Source organism: Elephas maximus, chromosome 6 (genome assembly GCF_024166365.1).
Source record: "Elephas maximus indicus isolate mEleMax1 chromosome 6, mEleMax1 primary haplotype, whole genome shotgun sequence".
NCBI lineage: Eukaryota > Metazoa > Chordata > Mammalia > Proboscidea > Elephantidae > Elephas > Elephas maximus.
The window spans coordinates 99,499,395-99,518,043 of NC_064824.1; the positions used below are offsets into that span (position 1 = coordinate 99,499,395).

The 18,649-nt window shown below is 40.7% G+C and overlaps 1 protein-coding gene across 1 annotated transcript in view; it reads left to right on the forward strand.

The window, feature by feature from the left end:
• Positions 1 to 17,875, forward strand: part of LOC126078340 (aldehyde oxidase 2-like) — a 95,329-nt gene extending 77,454 nt beyond the window's left edge. The window contains 5 exon segments of the mRNA XM_049888832.1: positions 2,862 to 2,927; positions 3,038 to 3,226; positions 3,966 to 4,133; positions 14,774 to 14,849; positions 16,682 to 17,875. Of these exon segments, the coding sequence (XP_049744789.1) occupies positions 2,862 to 2,927; positions 3,038 to 3,226; positions 3,966 to 4,133; positions 14,774 to 14,827 (477 nt within the window). The 3' untranslated portion in view covers positions 14,828 to 14,849; positions 16,682 to 17,875.
• Positions 17,876 to 18,649: the final 774 nt, after the last annotated feature.

Here is an 18,649-nt window from a genome sequence, read left to right on the forward strand (position 1 = left end):
TCAAGAAACCACCTATTGAAAATACCCATTGCTGTCAAGCCAATTCCCACTCACAGTGACCCTATAAACAGAGTAGAACTGCCCCATAGGGTTTCCAAGGAACAACTGGTGAATTCGAACTGCTGACCTATTGGTTAGCAGCCAATCTCTTAACTACTGCACTTTCAAGGCTCCTCTATTTTAGTCACATTTAACTAAAAGTTAACAACTTGCACCATTAAGGGTAAACCCAAAGCATCAAAACCATGGATATGCTCATGGTACCACCTTGCAAAGAGAGAGATTACCAAACCAAAAAAAATACTAAACCCATTGCCATTGAGTCGATTCTGACTCATAGTGACCCTATAGGGCAGAGTAAAACTGCTCCATAGAATTTCCAGGGAGCGCCTGGTGGAGTCGAACTGCTGACCTTTTGGTCTTAACCACTACACCACCAGGGTTGCCAGAGAGATTACAGAAACCTTAAATGAGTACATTATAACCCAAAGTACAGTAAATTGTGAGGAAGTTTACAGGATGAACCTATAACACGTCTAAACTTCACACATAAATTATTCCAACATCGCCTTGAGCCACCTTGCCCAAAATTAGAAAGTCAATTCATGTAGAATAAAAAGAACTTGGAAAATACTGACCTGTAAATCTTGTCAAAATGTCTCACTGCTCCATTGCTGGTTAACTTGTCCACCATATAAATGTTATATAAATAAGATTTAAAAACACAGTAAATGAAGGGATGTTCTGGAAAGCAATTGCCCTCACACTCAGAAGTTTCATCTTTGGGACACATAAATATTATGTCTCCATTTTCATTCTAGATCATTTTTTAGACGGAAATTCCTGAAATTAGGGATCACAGATTGCTCATAAGTTTATTTTAAAACTGTGATTTCTGATGTTTTTCACAACATGGTGCACATAGAAAACGTGTATACAGTGTGGTAAATAGGGAGGCATTGGAGGCAGGTGGCCAGCCTAGGGGTCCTGCCCCAACTTCCCTCAGGTCCCAGGTGTCGGTGTCTCAGCACACTGTAGCCCATCAGAGTCTCCACAATAGGTGGGGAGCTCAGTTTTTAGAGATCAACTTTTTTTCCGACCCACCACCCTGAAGGTAATGCTGCCAGGTTTAGCAAATAAAAATGCAGGACACCCAATTAAATTTTAATTTCAGATAAATAGTGAATACTTTTCTAGTAAAATATGCCCTGTGCAATATTGGGACATACTCGTTTTACCTGGCAATTCTATTCAAGAGCCTTTATCTATATAAATTCCTGAAGAAATCAAATTCCTGGGGATCATCCAGGTTTATGGTGCCAAGAAGTTAAAATCTGGCCTCCCCTATGCTTAGAAAGCCTGTGGCATAGCGGTTAAGTGCTACAGCTGTTAACTAAGAGGTCGGAAGTTCAAATCCCCCAGGCACTCCTTGGAAACCCTGTGGGGCAGTGCTAGTCTGTCCTAAAGGGTCACTGTGAGTCAGAATTGACTCGACGGCAATGGGTTTATTTTTTAATTTTTTTTGTATGCCTTTCTTATTACAGTTTAAGGTTCAGTTATTTCAATATCACTTTGGTTACTTAAGATAGTTTATTCCCCGAAGAAGCACAACTTCCTTTAATTAAAGAGAAATCAAAGAAATTCAATGGTAGGCTTTATTGTTGGAATCTCTGAGTGGTGCAAATGGTTAACATGCTCAGCTGTTAACCAAAAGGTTGATGGTTTGAGTCCACCCAGAGGCACCTCAGAAGAAAGCCCCGGAGACCTACTTCTGAAAAATCAGCCACTGAAATCCTATGGATCATAGTTCTACTCTGACACACATGCAGCCTCCAAGAATCAGAGATGACTGGATTGAAACTTTTGTTTTGTGGTGGAGGGGTTTGTTGTGGGTTTGTTTATTGCTGTTGGCCATTTGTGGTTGGTGAACTAAAACATCCTACAATTCAATATTAGTGTACAGTCATCTCTTCCTACTGTTCAGTACCCGTAATACAAAACATATCAGGTTTCAAGACAGAAGTAGGATTGAAGCCAACTCTAAGGTTTGTTCAACCTCCTTCTCTATCCAGGTTGAGGATGGAGTGGCCAGGTTTGAGTCAGAAGATAATTGCTGAATCCAAAGGGCTAGATAGAAAGTAGAAGCCCAGGTATTGGAACAGTGAATGTTATCAGAGCAAGCACCAGAAGTGGGGCACAATGAATGTTATCAGAATGTGGAGCAGAAGGAAAGCTCAGAGGGATTCCTGAGACAGACCCGCAGCACTCAGGGGCTTTCTGTGGCTCCTCAACAACCTGACACACACGCCCAGGGTCAGAACAGAAGGATCAGATCAGTTTTGATGTTTCTCAGAGAAGGAGATTAGCAAAGCCAAAGGTGGTCTCAACATTTGCCCTTAATTCACTCCAAGATCTTGCAAATCCCCCAAATCAGACATGAATTATGGCTGTATGATTTCCTCAATAAAATGGCAATAATACCACCTACCTCAGGCTATTGTGAGGATTAGATGAGCTCATGAATTGTATTAAAACAACAAATCCAAAACAAGAATCGGATGCTAGGTAAATGACCAGGCTTAATTATTTACTAAGTGACTCACTTCCTCACACCATGTCATGGACTTTGGAGTCATTTAAATGAGTCAAAACCATGAATACAAAAAGTCTTCTGGAGTCATCAGTCCTAGCAGTAAACATCTTGGCAGATGTTTTACCAGGTTCAACCTAACTCTAATGTTGATGGAGTTCAGTGCAGTCTTCATTGACCAGCAGGAGTTCTTGAATGACTAGGGACCATTTGAATAAACCTTAAAATAATATATTTTTAATTCAGGTGAGGTAATTTTTATTTTTGGCAGAAAATCAGAACAGACATCGTCATGGATGCATGCTACAGCCTAAATCTAGCCATTGATATCGGACAGGTAGGTACCAGCCAGCTGAGATGGATACCCACTCCTGAGTTACTGTGGGGTCTGGAAAAGCATTCTAAAAAGTATACAATGTCACAAAGCTTGAAATTGTTCCCCTTCAGATTGAAGGTGCATTTATTCAGGGAATGGGCCTCTATACCACTGAAGAGCTGAAATATTCCCCAGAAGGTGTCCTGTACTCTCGAGGCCCGGGTGAATATAAAATTCCAATCATCACTGACATCCCAGAGGAGTTCAATGTGTCCTTGTTGCCATCATCACAAACCGCGCTAACAATCTATTCATCCAAGGTAAGCACCTACACCTACTGGAAAATATAAGGGCTCAGGTGGCATGGTTGAAAGTCAGTGGATAAAATAATAAAGGTTAACGGTTACCAGGACTCAGTCATCATGGACCGTTAGAATTTGGAAATGAATCACCTAGAGAAAACTAAGAGTCAGAGAAGAAAAATGATCCACCTGTGTCAAATGTCATGAGCACATCTAGACCCCAAGGATTTTATTAATAGCTTTTTTCACTGAAAACTCTAAAATTCAGCAAAAAGCTTTGATTTCTGGATAGAAAAATATTTTCACCTAAGAGCCTTAAGACTATAATATTAAATGAGATGGAAGGCACAGTGCCACTGGAAATCTTAGAAAACAGTGGCATTTTCCTCTCTGGTCAGGAAGTTGGCCAGTTGAATTAATTGAAAGTACTCTTCTTAATAGAGCACCCTCCCATCACACCATACACACACACACACACACACACACACACACAAACTTCTTTCCTATAGAAGAAAGATTTAACCCAGACAGGATTAAAGATCTGGGACTTCAGTAGTTATTGGGATTTTTAAGAGTACTTAAGCTTCATTCAGTCAGTGAGTCAGTCAACAAACACTTATTGAGACCCTGCTGTGTGTAAGACCCTGTGACGATAACCCCCGTGTGGGGATACAATGATGAACAAGACTAGGCCTCTGCCCTCTAGTAGCTTGTAGTCTAGCACAGACGCTTCTAATACAAATGTGTTTTCTTGCAGGGCCTTGGGGAGTCAGGGATGTTTCTGGGATCATCTGTATTCTTTGGCATTGCTGATGCTGTGGCCTCAGCACGCAGAGAAAGAGACGCAGCCGTAGACTTCACAGTGAGGAGCCCAGCAACACCAGAATGGGTTCGAATGGCCTGTGCAGATCGGTTCACAGAAATGGTATGGCATTGTTTATTTTCCTAAAAGGTGATTTTTCTATTTCCTGCTTCTCTTAGTTATCTAGTTCTGCTATAACAGAAATATCACAAGTGAATCGCTTTAACAAAGAGAAATTTATTCTCTCACAGTGTAGGAGGCTTGAAGTCCAAATTCTGGGCGCCAGCTCCAGGAGAAGGCTTTCTCTCTCAGTTGGCTCTGGGAGAAGGTCCCTATCAATCTTCCCCTGTACTAGGAGCTTCTCAGCACAGGAATCCCGGCTCCAAAGGACACTCCCCTTCTGGCTCTTCTTGCTTAGTGGTAATGAGGTCCCTCTCTTCTCTGCTCTCATCTCTCTTTGATATCTCAAAAGAGATTGACTCAAGATACAACCTAAATCCCATAGATGGTGTCCTGCTTCATTAACATAACTGCTTCTAATCTTGCCTTATAAACATCATAGAGGTTAGGATTTACAACACATAGCGTAATTCCATCAGATCACAAAATGGAGGACAAACACACAATAGTGAGAATCATGGCCTAGCCAAGTTGACACACATTTTTGGAGAACACAATTCAATCCATAACACTGCTTCTTTGACCTCTTGGTATATTTATAACCTAATCTGTGTCTAATTAATCACATTATAAGAGATAAAATAAATATCACAAATATGTTGTATCTATGTAGTAATTTTAACTTTTTAAAAGGCATTTTCCCATGTGTTTTTTAATTTTATCATCTCAGCAAACCTAAAGTAGGATAATTTATCATGTTTCAAAAGCTAATTGCTAAATGTGAAATAGAAGTCCTGCTGACACAGTGGTTAAGCACTTGGCTGCTAACCAAGAGGTCGGAGTTCAAACTCACCAGCCATTCTGAGGGAAGAAGATGTGGCAATCTGCTTCCGTAAAGATTTACAGCCTTGGAAACACCATGAGGCAGTTCTACTCTGTCCTATAGGGTCGCTATGAGTTGGAATCAACTCAACAGCAATGGGTAAATGTGAAACGACTGATTTCACCAAACTGTATTAAAGTATTCCCTCTATCCTACCCAAATTGCCCTACTATTCAAGAAAAACAAATACATACACATACAAGACAAGAAACAAAAACATTGGTTATGTAGCTTTATTTGATCATGTCAATTTCCATGTTTCCCATACAAATGTAGAACACACACTGTCTGCCCATCATTTAAAACTAACATGTTCCTATTACCAGCTGCTGCTTTTCCACTTCATTCCATTTCTTGACAATGCCTCCCAGCCTAGGACAGAGGGGACTTGGGTGTTATCTGCTCAGGTGCACCTGCACATGGCAATCCCAACCTGGTGAGTAAGCAAACTTTGTGAGGTCATGGAGTTCACCTCTTGTCTGTCGATTTCCTTAAAGTATCCATCCAAATATAAAATAATAATGGTAGCTAATATTGATTGGGAGCCCTGGTGACATAGTGGTTAAGAGCTCGGCTGCTAATCAAAAGGTCAACAAGTTCAAATCTACTAACCACTCCTTGGAAACCCTATGGGGAAGTTCTGCTTTGTCTTATAGGGTTGCTAATGATCAGAATCAACTCAATGGCAATGGGTTTTCTTTGGGTTTAATATTGATTGAGCACTGTACTAAACATTTAACCGTATTATCTCATTAGTCATTACCACAACTCTGTTAGGTAATTACTATTTTTTCCTCTTTTTGAGGAAACAGAAGTATACACCCACTCCTCACTTATTGACATGGTTAGGTTCCAAAGACCACGTTCTTTTGCAAAAATCAGCATTGGGTGAAAATTACAGTAGCCTAGGCCTAACCAAGACTGTGTTTGAGAGTTAACTGTAGCCTACCATACTCAGTGTACAAGAGATGATCGGAAACGAATGAAATCGTCTTAATCTTACGATTCCTGACTGACTCTTGATTTAAGCTTAATATCCTAAAGCTGCCAAACTACGTCATTACATAAATGCCAAATTACAGCATTATGTAACTGCCAAACCACTGAGAATCATGGCCCAGGCAAGTTGACACATAACCTTAATCATCACAGCCAATGTTACTCTTGCCTCGCAGTTTGGTGTCAGTTACTCCCAGACATACATCATTAATGCACAAAATAGTCGGATAGTAGAGTTTTTACTATTGTCGTAAATGTCAGATAACAAGATAGTCAATAAGTGAGGAGTAGGTGTAACTTGCCCAAAGTCACACAGCTGGTAAGTAGGGGACCAGGTTCGAACTCAGCACCATCTGGGTCCACCCTAGTATGTTGCCTCCTAGAGGAAAAAAAGTATTAATTCTCTACTTCCTCAAAGAAATTTATATTTTAATATCTATCTTTAAAGAAGTCCAAATACTTAGCTAAACTCACAACAGCCACCCATAGAATGAAAAAATAATGTGCCCCAGTGTAACTCAAATTTTTTACTGCTGACCATGTCTGCAAATGACCGCAAAAGTGTCACAAGTATTGATTTAGGGGGTAACAAATAAATTTTAGCAAGTAGGCGAATTCATAAATACGGAATTCATAAATACGGAACCCACAAATAATGAAGATCGGCCATACTATAATTTCAGCTGGCGATGAATACTGTGAAGCAAAATAAAGGAAGAGTCAAGGGCTAGAATGTGATGGAGAGATTGTTATTTTAGATAGTTGGCTACAGAAGTTTTCTCTGGATGCTCTCATTTGAGCCGAGGCCTGAATGAAGTGAGGGAGTGAGCATAAAGCTGCTAAGAGTGTGTTCCAGGCCCAGAATAGCAAGTCCAAAGGCCTGGTTTCAAAGGATTCGAAGTAGCTGGGGACAAAGTAGCTCTGAAAAGTGGCCTTTTTCTTAAGTCTCTGATCTTGCCTCTTGGGTAGGGAAAGTTTGTAACTGAAAGGCTGCAATTGCTCTTCTCCCTGGCAGAGAGAGAAAACAAATAGAAATTGATGGCCACACCACTTATCTTCACATCAGAAGGGTGCAACCAGGATTGCCCTTCTTCCATTCACTGGCTTTCCTGGCAACTAGCCTCTCTCATGTTCCAGGTCTGCTTCTTCACGTCTTTAGAAATTATGGTTCATTGATCCCTTAGGGACCAGATATCTGAACCCACATCAGAGTGTATACTTTCAAATACACTTGATCGGACTACAACATGGTTTTTAAATTGAATGATACAACGATTCACACTGCCATAAAATGCTGTACTATGCCAAAAAAAAAAAAAAAAAAAACAGGGAAAAACATAGATACTAACACTTTTTAAAGAAGGCTTAGTGGTGGAACAGTTAAGCACTCGGCTGCTAACCTGTAAGTTGGCGGTTTGAACCCACACAGCGTTTCTGCAGAAGAAAGACCTAGTGGTCTGTTCCCATAAAGATTACAGCCTAGAAAACCTTATGGGGTAGTTCTACTCTGTCACATGGGGTCGCTATGAGTCAAAATCTGCTCAATGGCACCCAAAAACAGCACTCTTTCTATTTGCCCTTTGCATATGGTTGTTAAACACAATTTGTTATGATAAGTAAGAAGGTAAGAGGCTCAGAGGGTCTGTGTACTAGAACATGCAAGTTAAAAAGTCCACAATGTCCTCTTTTAATAATCCCTTTATCACCATAAGGTAAGGAACAGCCTGGCTATATCTGTTTCTTAAACAGAAATGATGGTAAAATACAGTAATTTTCCTTTGGAATTAAACAAAATGCATGTAAAAATACTGTGGAAATACGAGTCACTCTGTAAATATTAGAATTAAGGTCTCCACCAAATGCCTGTAACTATTAATGACCGTCTTCAAAATATGCCTCTCCCAAAGAGCTTAAAAAGTGTTTCTACATTAAATCAAGTTGACCTGCTAAGTCCAGAACAAACATCAACCTTTAGGACTTTGCAGGCTCATTTTCATGGGTAAATGAGCTTCAACAAAAAGCAATCATCGGTAAGGAGCCTAGGGCATTTTGTTATAGAAGTTCTAATATTTGAATGAACATTTACTATATTAAAATTTTTTGCATTGTTTGGCCTTGGTGAACTTGCTTACAGAGTTGTTGACTGATGTTTTAAAAAAAAAAAAAAAAAAAACATGTTTTTACACCTGGTTAATTCCTGGTGAGGACAGCGTTGCTGGTGAGAATTTCTGCTCTGAGCCCAGCAGGACAACCTGGCTCAGCCAGACATGGCCAGAAACACCATCTCTCTGTAATTGCTTTTATGTTGACGGGAGAAACAAAAAAGTATTTCTTGGAAAATGTGATTTGTACAGTCACTTAAAATTCCACAAGGAAAAAAAAGGTAAATTTCCCTTGACTATATACAGAAAAGACCTAACTAAACCCCCCACCACCTCCCCCAAAAAAACTAACACTTGCAAATTAGAAATTTTCCTTAGAAAACTGATTTCCTTTAAAAAAAAAAAAATTAGGATTCAGGGACATGACAGCCTTAAAAGTTAAAACACTGCCTTGGAGATTTTGGGAGTAGGACAGATACAAAAACATTGTCACCTGGTTATTACCACTAGCAAAAAATATTTGTTAAAGTAACTATAAAACAGTGGTATGCTGGGCTCCCATAACCCGTGTAAAACAAATTAGCCTGGAAGCTAATATCTGACAACTGAGCTTACAAACGAGTTTGTAAGCCGATTTCAGCTCACCTCACATTTTGAAGGGGCAGCCTTTAGAGTGCTGACTCATAAGGAATCCTTGCAAGCACAACAAATGGGCAGGTCATGTGTGAGCCTGAGATCTGGTATTACAGTTACTTGTTGTTGTTTGTTGTTGAGTGGGGTTGACTCATAGCATCTCCATGTGACAGAGTAAAACTGCTCCATAGGGTTTTCTAGGTTGTAATCCTTACAGAAACATAATGCCAGCCAGGTCTTTCTCCCATGGAACTGCTGGGTCAGTTTGAACTGCCAACCTTTTGGTTAGCAGCCAAGTGCTTAACCATTGTGCCACCAGGGCTGCATATATTTACTCAAAAAAAAAAAAAAAAAGCCCACAGCTGTCGAGTTGATTCCAACTCATAGCCACCCTATAGGACAGAGTGGGACTGCCTCATAGAGTTTCCAAAGGGCCTGGCGGATTTGAACTGCTGACTTCTTGGTTAGCAGCCATAGCACTTAACCACTACACCACCAGGGTTTCCTATAGTTACTTAGTGGAGACAAAAACCCTTTCATTCTTAGACCAGTTCCCAATTCCAAATGGCCGTGCCCGTCCTACCCCTGCTATTCTAGAAGAGTGTTCCATCCTGAAGGCCTTTGCCTCCCCACCTCTGCAAACTCTGACACAGTCTCTTTCCACCTACTCTCCTACCTCTTATCACTATCAGCATCCGCATGCATTTCTACATCACCATCACCATCTCTTCTGCATTCTCTAGATGTCCTGACTCCGCTGGCAGCATTAGCAATGCCACCTTCCGCTCAGGAGAGAAGGCCCTTCCTGCTGTAAGCAGTCTGGTACCTACGTTGCTCTCACCTGGTTTGCCCCAAGCACTAGTCCCTCAAGATGAGGTGTGCTCAATCCCATATTCTACACACAATCTTGGATTTCTCTGAGCTGGGAGAGACGAACTGCCAGTCCTATCAGACCGCATTCTATTTCCTATGTTCTGGAACCTACTCCCTCAACATGTAGAAACTTGGAGTTTCCAACCTGTTCAGCTGAAATCTAAGCCACAGATACCTAGCTGGACCTTAGGCCAGCACAAACGTGCCTCAGTCACACAGATTCTGGGACACGGAAGCAGACTGCGTGACCCAGGACAGACTACTCAGAGTGGAGTCTCCTATGGTATCTTCCCCAGAATGCTGAGTCCATTGTCTGTTCTGTTCCTGTGAAACACATGCATATATATCCATGAACACACAACAGGCATGTACTCTTTCTTGGCCAGTCTTCCCTGCCCTGCCTCTCATGGTGCTGGGAGGAGGTTTTACTGGCACTGCAACAGGCTGTGGAACCGTTTCCCCATTGAATATGATTGTCCCAGGATGCAGGGACCGAATCTATTTCTTGCAATGCTTCATGACACTTCACACAGTGGCCATTCTTCCTGCTAAAGGGTAATGTCTTAGTCATCTAACGCTCCTATAACAGAAATACCATAAGTGGATGGCTTTAACAAAGAGAAATTTATTTCCTCACAGTAAAGTAGGCTAGAAGTCTAAATTCAGGGCATTAGCTCCAAGGGAAGGCTTTCTCCCTTTGTGGACTCTGGAGGAAGGTCCTTGTCATCAATCTTCCCCTGAACTAGAAGCTTCTCCACGCAGGAATCCCAAGTCCAAAGGACGCGCTGTCTTCCTGACACTGTTTTTTGGTGGTATGAGGCCCCCACTCCCTGCTCACTTCCCTTTCATCTCTTGTAAGATGAAAGGTGGTGCAGTCCACACCCTAGGGAAACTCCCTTTACATTGGCTCAGGGATGTGACCGTAGTAAGGGTATTACAATCCCACGATAATCCTCTTTAACATAAAATTATAATCACAAAATGAAGGACAACCACATAATATTGGAAATCATGGCCTAACCAAGTCAACACATATTTTAGGAGGACAAAATTCAACCCATGACAGGTGATTATCTGATACTGTTACTGAATGTCTGTTTTTGTACTTAAAACTCTCCTACCCGGTCTCTGGAAGGTTACTCCTTAGGTTGGGAGAAGCAGGGAAAGGGGAGAGATAGCGAGAGAACTTAAAAGGGAGAAGGATAAAGCTAGAGGTATTCCTCAGATTGAGAGGAAGTAAGAGATGCAGAACGTGAAGCAGGAAAAAAAAAAAAAAGCCATCTTATCCAGCCAGACAAAGGAATTGCAGTGAACTGTTTTAACTTAGTGATTACAATGCAGGCTTTGGGATCAGAGGGCCCTGGGTTTGAGTCTCAGCTCTACCTTTGATTATTTAACTTTTCTTACCACTCAGTTTCCTTATCCACGAAGTGGGGCAGGATAGGTGGAGAGAATAATTCTAGCTACTTTACATGGCAGTCGTAAGGACTGAGTAAGATAATACATAAAGCGCTTAGCAGTTGTCACACATAGGAAGTGGTCAATATAGATTGATGATGATGAAGATGATTAAGTGGGGAAGCCCTAAGGTCACCTTCAGGGTCAACGATTCACCAAAGGAGTCACAAATTCCGAAAAGTTGTTATATTCATGGTTATAGTTTGTAACAACAAAAGGATGCAGATTAAAATCAGCAAAGAAAAAAGGCACACCTGGCAGAGCCCAGGAGCGACAAGCCAGGGTTTCCAGTTGCCCTTTCCCAGGAACAAAGTGGAGTCATAGGGACAGCATTTAATTCTCCCAGCGACAATGTGTCACAACACACATGAAGTATTGCCAACCAAAGAATCTTACCTGAGCATTGACATCCAGGGTTTTATTGGGGATTGGTCATATAGGTATGGAATATCTGCATTGCTGATCTTAGTCTCCAGCCCCTCCAGAGGTCAAACTGATACCATGTGGCCTATGATCCAAGGTAAATAAAGACACTCTTATCCAGAAGGATATTCCCAGGAGCTGGTTAAGAGGCAAAACTTTCTTTGGGATGTGCAGGGTTTAGAAAACCAGGCAAGCTGAGCTAATCCTTTACTGAATGATGATGCTGATAAAGATTCCTGTTGACACTATGCTTTGAGACCAATGACACTGGACCCAGATACCATCTCAAAAAAAAAAAAACCTGTTGCCGTGGAGTCAATTCCAACTCATAGTGACCCTATAGGACAGAGTAGAACTCCCCCATAGGTTTTCCAAGGACCACCTAGTAGATTCGAACTGCCTTCCTTTTGGTTAGCAGCTGTAGCTCTTAACTACTACGTCACCAAGGTTTCCATTATCTCAGAAGCTGAGCTTTAACTAAAAGCGGAATTGGTCTCAACAGCCAATTAGTGAATGTATTGCTTTAAACACACCTATCAAGAACCAACCTAGGAGAAACAGGGCAGAGAGGGGGAAATGGCATCTAGAAAACGAAAAGGTAAAAGAAGAGAGGGAAGGAGATCACCAAAGGTCAATTTGAAGCCACTTAAATCCAAGGGATGGAATCTTTGAGATAAAAAAGAAGAAAGTGTGTCCTCAACCAAGTGGCTAGGAAGTAGGTTAAGGCCCAGTAGGGTGGGGTGTCAAGAGAATGAGAATTGATCTAAGTCCCAAAGCAGAAAGACACTACAGGAGCCCAATTCTGGTGAAAAGAAAAGGTAGCAGGTTTTGGAAGAGACTAAAAAGTCCCATCACCATTAGCAGAAGAGTCAACCTGAATCAACTTCAGACTAGACTAAGGAGCTTTGTCCAGCATCCAGCCCAGCCCAGGTGAAGCAGGCTGACTCTAGAGAGCTAGCTCCCACAGGACCAGTGAAGAAGAGAATAAGGAAATGCTGTTTGAGAAGGCCAAACCTAATTCTACATTCACATTTCAATACAGATTAAGAGCAAACAGTAGAACAGAACTGTTAAAGATGTCTTGAGATGTAGTTTGGTGAATTATTTTCTTCTTTTGGGGGGTTTGTGAAATAAATAATTCGGAGAAAAAAACCTTTTTGAATCATCATAACTTTCCACCACCTGTGGGAAGTTTGTTTTTAACACTTTTGCAGCTAAAAGTCAACCCTTCCAACAAAAACATGACAATGGGGGCAGGGAGGAATGTGTGTTCCGCTTTGAGGCCAGACCAAAGGAGAATTCCCAGCAGGGGGGGCAGGTATGGAGGACCACTAGGAAGAAAGGCAAACAAGTAAAATTCTTGGGGCCTGTAGTCCAGAATCCCCAGGTAGTGCTCAACTACTAACCGAAAGGTTTACTATTCAAACCCACCCAGAGGCATCTTGGAAGTAAGGCCTGGTGATCGCTTCCGAAAGGTCACAGCCTTGAAAATCCCATGAAGTGCTCTTCTACTCTGCAACACATAGTATTGCCATGAGTTGGCATCCAGGATGGTGAAATGAGTCTAGGGTTTAATCGGCAAGAGACCAAAAACCAACTCAAACTCACTGCCATGGAGTCAATTTCAACTCATAGCAACCATATAGGACAGAATAGAACTGCCCCATAGGGTTTCCAAGGCTATAAATCTTTATGGAAGCAGACTGTCACATGTTTCTCCTGCAGAGCAGCTGGTGGGTTCCAACCACTGACATTTTGCACAGCTGAGCACTTTAAACACTGCGCTATTTGGTTAAAGGTACAGGGCCATGTGACCCTAATACCTTGCAACATGTTTTCTCTTTTCAAAACAGTTGATTGAGAGCTTGACATAACTAACCCCATAATGATACTCTAAGTAACCTATAAGCATTTTTCTATTGCACCAGCTGCACTGGTCTCTTTCCCAAGGGGTGTGGAGCCCTCTTGGCTCCTGTGGCCTTTGTCTCTCACCTCTTCTTTTTTCTCTTGAGAAATGGCCTTCAGCCTGCAAGACAGCAGCTAGGAAGACTGCCTGGTGTTCTTGGCCTGCAATTTTCTTTCTTGCTCCTTATCTCAGTCAGGGTGGACTTGGCAGGCCAGTTCCACTAGCTGAGAGATTCTTACATAAGTTTTTTTCAACCTGTTATAAACATGCAGATTAAAGTCCAGATGTCCGACATGCATATCTTTAGTTTCGTGATGTATATGACCATCTGTGGGCTACATGCTTAAAAACATTAAGTAATCCTTGCCAAAATGATATATAAGCTCTGATGTAAAAATTGCTTTGGAGGGACTCCATAAAGAACAGCCTGCATTGCTGTTGGGACCCCTCTATTGGTGTCACCTCCTAATAAACTTTCTCTCTCTTTCTGGGGTATGTTTCATTGGTTCCACTGCTCCAGGGCACAGACCCTAATCGGGTAGCAGCTGTTCTCAGATCACTGCAAAGGGATCAGGGTCGATGGCCTCCAGTGCAAACAATGTATCCCACCCTAGCCACTTTCCTCTTTCTTTCGCTTCCCACCTCCCCAAACATTTTGATAAGATACATATTTCTCTTTGAGATTCATATCCGGGGAACAAGTAATAATATGGTAACTAACCCAAGTGCCCTCTTAATTATCAACATTAAGTGTGGCAGAGATCACATCACCAACACACTGTCTTTTCAAAATTGTCACTTGAAAAGAATATGTGTAACACAGCTCCATCCCCCAGGACCCAGAAGATCCTGCCTCCTCTCGTGAGGAATTTTTTTTAAACCTACAGATTTGATATAATTTTTCTGGTGGAATATTGCATGGAATTGTGAAATGAAATGAAAATGGAGTTATGTGGTTGACAAAATGGCATCAGCAGTCAAGTAGACAATGCCCCTAAGACCTGTCCTTACTGAAACTTAAGCCTAGCTCTCCTGTAAATAAGGCCACTCTTGTTGACCAATGAGATCCTGACAGCCCTTCCTTCCTTACTGACCAAAGAGATCTTAACAGCGCCTCCACCCTCCTTGACCAACAGAGAGTTATATAAACCAAACAGAAATAAGCCTCTTCTGCTTCTGCATTTTGTCAATCTAAGCCAATCATTGCTGATACTCAAGGGAGTACCTTTCCACATGTAATTTGGTGCTTTCCAGTTCTTTAATCTTCTGCCCACATAAACCTCATTTAATAGATTAATTTTATTATTGACTCGCTTTCTTTTGACAGTACTATGGTATTAAGCATACAATTTGCTTTCACTCTTAGATCCCAAGAGATGACCGGAAAACATTTAAACCTTGGGCTATCCCTATAGCATAATGTTGCTGTCACTTCCTAAAAGGTAAGATCAATAAACTAATAGATGATTGTGCAAAAGAAAAAAAAAAAAGCTACTCCGGTGGTTTTCAAGCTAGGATTCCACAAATGTTTAAATCAAGGTATTTTTAAACCAATATATCTAACATTTTAATCCTTTAACACTAAACATGCATAGCTTTGGAATATTGACAAAGAAAGGTCAGGATGTTTTAACTAACACATCAGCTTTTCATTTCAAAATAAAATAAAAAAGACTATAGATTAGATGGAGTAAGATATTTTAAAGATCCTACTCCCTGATTTTTTCGAGACTCGCTTACAGCCTGAATACAAAACAACAAATTGAAATCTATTGATTACTCCTTTTACAATTCACTAGTGCTATTTGGAAGAATTATTTCGTAGAGTTATCAGCGGCTACAATCTTGTGTTTAACCCAAAATGCAGAGCACTGAAGGCTTCAGAGGGTGGCCACAGAAACTCCCTGGGAAGCACATACTGATAAAGAGAAACACATTTTCATTGTTAGAAAATTAAACTTCTGCTTTTCTGCCCACTTAGTGGGCAACACAGAAGCCCTAGTGGCACAGTGGCTAAAGCACTTGACTGCTAACCAAAAGGTCCGCTCTTTGAAGCCACCAACTGCTCCTTAGAATAAAGAGGTGGCAGTTCTGGTTCGGTGAAGATTACAGCCTTGGAAACCCTACGGGGCCGTTCTATTTCTGTCCTACAGGGTCGCTATGAGTCAGGATTGACTCAACCGCATTGGGGTTTGGTTTTTATAGTGGGCAACAACGGAAAAACTTTGAAAGCAGTCTGGAAGAGAGAGAACTTAAATCATAAATTCAAAGAAGAAATAAAGTTTTTTCCTTCAAATCAAATTTTCCCATTAAATGTCTAAAACAATCCTCAAGTATTAACATATATTACATGCTTTGTCATTTTTTTTTTTTTTGTCATACAAGAACAGCTTGTATTGATATTTTTGCTAAATCAAATTAAATAAATAACTGGTGAGAATTTGTTTCTCCTTTTACAACAATAAAAAATCAAAATAAGCAACATTTAAAGATAGATCTCAAATTATTATAAAACACTAATTTAAAAACATACCCTTAGAAATGGAGGGCAAAGTTATCTGAACTCTTTATTGCTTTCCCTCCACCTCTCTTTCTTTCCAAATATTAAAGTTAAATATGGATATAAAGCCACGTTAATTTCCAAAATGGGTAGTATAATGCCTAACGCACAGTACTCAGTCAATAAAGGATAGCTAAACACACACGCGTTCAGATGTGCTAAATACCAAACTTTTAACAGATTAGCAACCACCAATGAGTGAACTGAGTTGTCAAGTTTTTGTACAGACTTTAAAATAGAGACTGCCCTTAGATTGCAAGACAAGCTTTAAAAACAGTTTAGAATTAGAATTTTCTCCATGTGTGCAATCAAAAGAAAACTCGGGTGTAAACTGCATTCTGAGCCTGGAGCTACAAAGTTTTGTATTTTTCAGAGGAGCATAACTGTTCCCATATATCTGCCTTTTTTTCAGGCAAGTATTAAATATTGAGAGTTACACCACATTAAAATCATATACGTGTGTGTGTGGGCGTATGTTCCTACAGAACATTTTCATACTAAGATATTCAAAAGCCTCTGATTCTAAGTGAAACTTCTTTTTTTATAAGACACATAAACTAAGGGAAAGTAAGTAACTACCCAAATATATTTATTCATCTGTAAAGCATACCAACCCAAGTTTTCGACTCCTTGTTGTTCTTACACAGAAACACACACAAAAATTGAGCACGTATTGTTTTATAATTATTCTCTTGTCTCTTTGTTTGTTTTCAGGTGGTTCAGTTTTTCACACGTTACAAGATGTCTTGTTAATCCAAAGTGGACTCCCAACTGATATTCTTACACTGTTGTAAAAAAAAAAAATTGTTTTAGGAATATTATTCACCTAATTAAGTAAATGAGATGAATTATTATTTACTTAGCCTTTACAGCCTAGACGCCACCAGGCAAACACTGCAATGTCTACCACAAATGAGTTAAATACTAATTCATTTCCGGAAAGATCACGTAACTGTTGCTGTAAAAGCAAGTTTTTCCTTTCTGTGTCTGTACAATCTATCTGGACTGGTAGTATAGGTTACAATCATAGGATCAAAGATGCTTCTTAGTAGACAAATAGGTGAGTACTTTTCCCAGGGCTGCATTCGATTGACAAGTAGCCACAGAGCAACGACACCATATTATAAGTTTTTGTTTTGTTTTGTGTTTACTGTGCCTTGTTGATGAGTCTGTGTATATGCATTTGGCAGCAAAGGAGTGGTATTTTCCTCACAAAAATCTGATAATCAACTGGTTAACATTCTTTTGGAAGTTGGAAAAAGCAACTCAAAAACATTTTTTGATGTGTCATCATAAAATCCTTTGTTTTATTTTTTAGTGAAAAACGTCCAATTTGATATCAGAGTTTCAGAAATACTTCATGGCTCAGTTTCCCACACACTGATGGGGGTAATGTGGAGCAAAAGAACTATAAATTGTAACCACGCCTATGTTGTGGTTTAAAACATTCAGTATCCACCAAATTCCACTAATCTGAGTTTTAAGGGCCTTCAGAGGGGGGTAAACCGGCATATGAATTAAGCCTTATTTGATCAGATAGTCAGCGGGTAAACTGATGCTCTGCCAGCCAGAATTCACAGGATCAGACCCACGGAACCATCCCCTGTAGTGATTTCTGAAGTGAGTGAAAAAGGCGGGACCGAGGTGAGCACGTTTGGTGACATGTGAGAGCAGGTACGCGATTAGGCATGCAGTATAGCCTGGGAGAGGCTAATGGTCACTGAAGGCAACAAGATTGTTTGCTTGAAGGGACCAGGGCACGGCTGTCCACTGGCCCCATCCACTGCCTTTGGAGGCTCCACTAGACCAGGGGGGCACAAGGGAGGACAGGAACTCAAAAAGGAAGGAGACAGGAGCAGAAGGGTCGTGGGAAAGAGAAAAATTACGCAAGACACACTAGCAGAAGAGCTGAGGAACTGAGTGGGAGTTGCCAGGGTGAAATGAGTTGACAGTAGTAAAAAAAAAAAAAAAAAAAATTTTTTTTTTTAGCTCCTTTGAAAATAAAATTCTTAACTGCAGCGTACATCAACAGGAAACTGCCAGAAGCTCAAGATGGTTTCAGAAGAGCATGTGCAATGAGAGATATCATTGCTGATGTCAGATGAATCTTGGTTGAAAGCAGAGAATACTAGAAAGATGTTTACCTGTGTTTTACCAGCTATGCAAGGGCATTCGACTGTATGGATCATAACAAATTATGGATAACATTATAAAGAACGGGAATTCCAGAACACTTAATTGTACTCGTGCAGAACCTGTCCATGGAAAGCAGCAGTCTTTGAAACAGAGCAAGGGGATACTGTGTGGTTTAAAATTGGAAAAGATGCGTGGCAAGGTTCTATCCTTTCACCTTACTTATTCAATCCGTATGCTGAACAAATAATCCGAGAAGCCAGACGATATGACGAAGAACGCAGCATCAGGACTGGAGGAAGACTCATTAACAATCTGCAATATGCAGATGACACAACCTTGCTTGCTGAAAGTGAAGAGGACTTGAAACACTTCACTGATCAAGCTCAAAGCCTTCAATATAGATTATGCCTGAATGTGAAAAAAAAAAAAAAAAATCCTCATAACTAGACCGATAAACTGAGTGACCTAAAGCTGAGAATCTCTGTCCTAGGCAAGCCTTATTGTATCTTCCCTGATGCTACAGCCTTCTGCAAGGGTCAGGCTTTG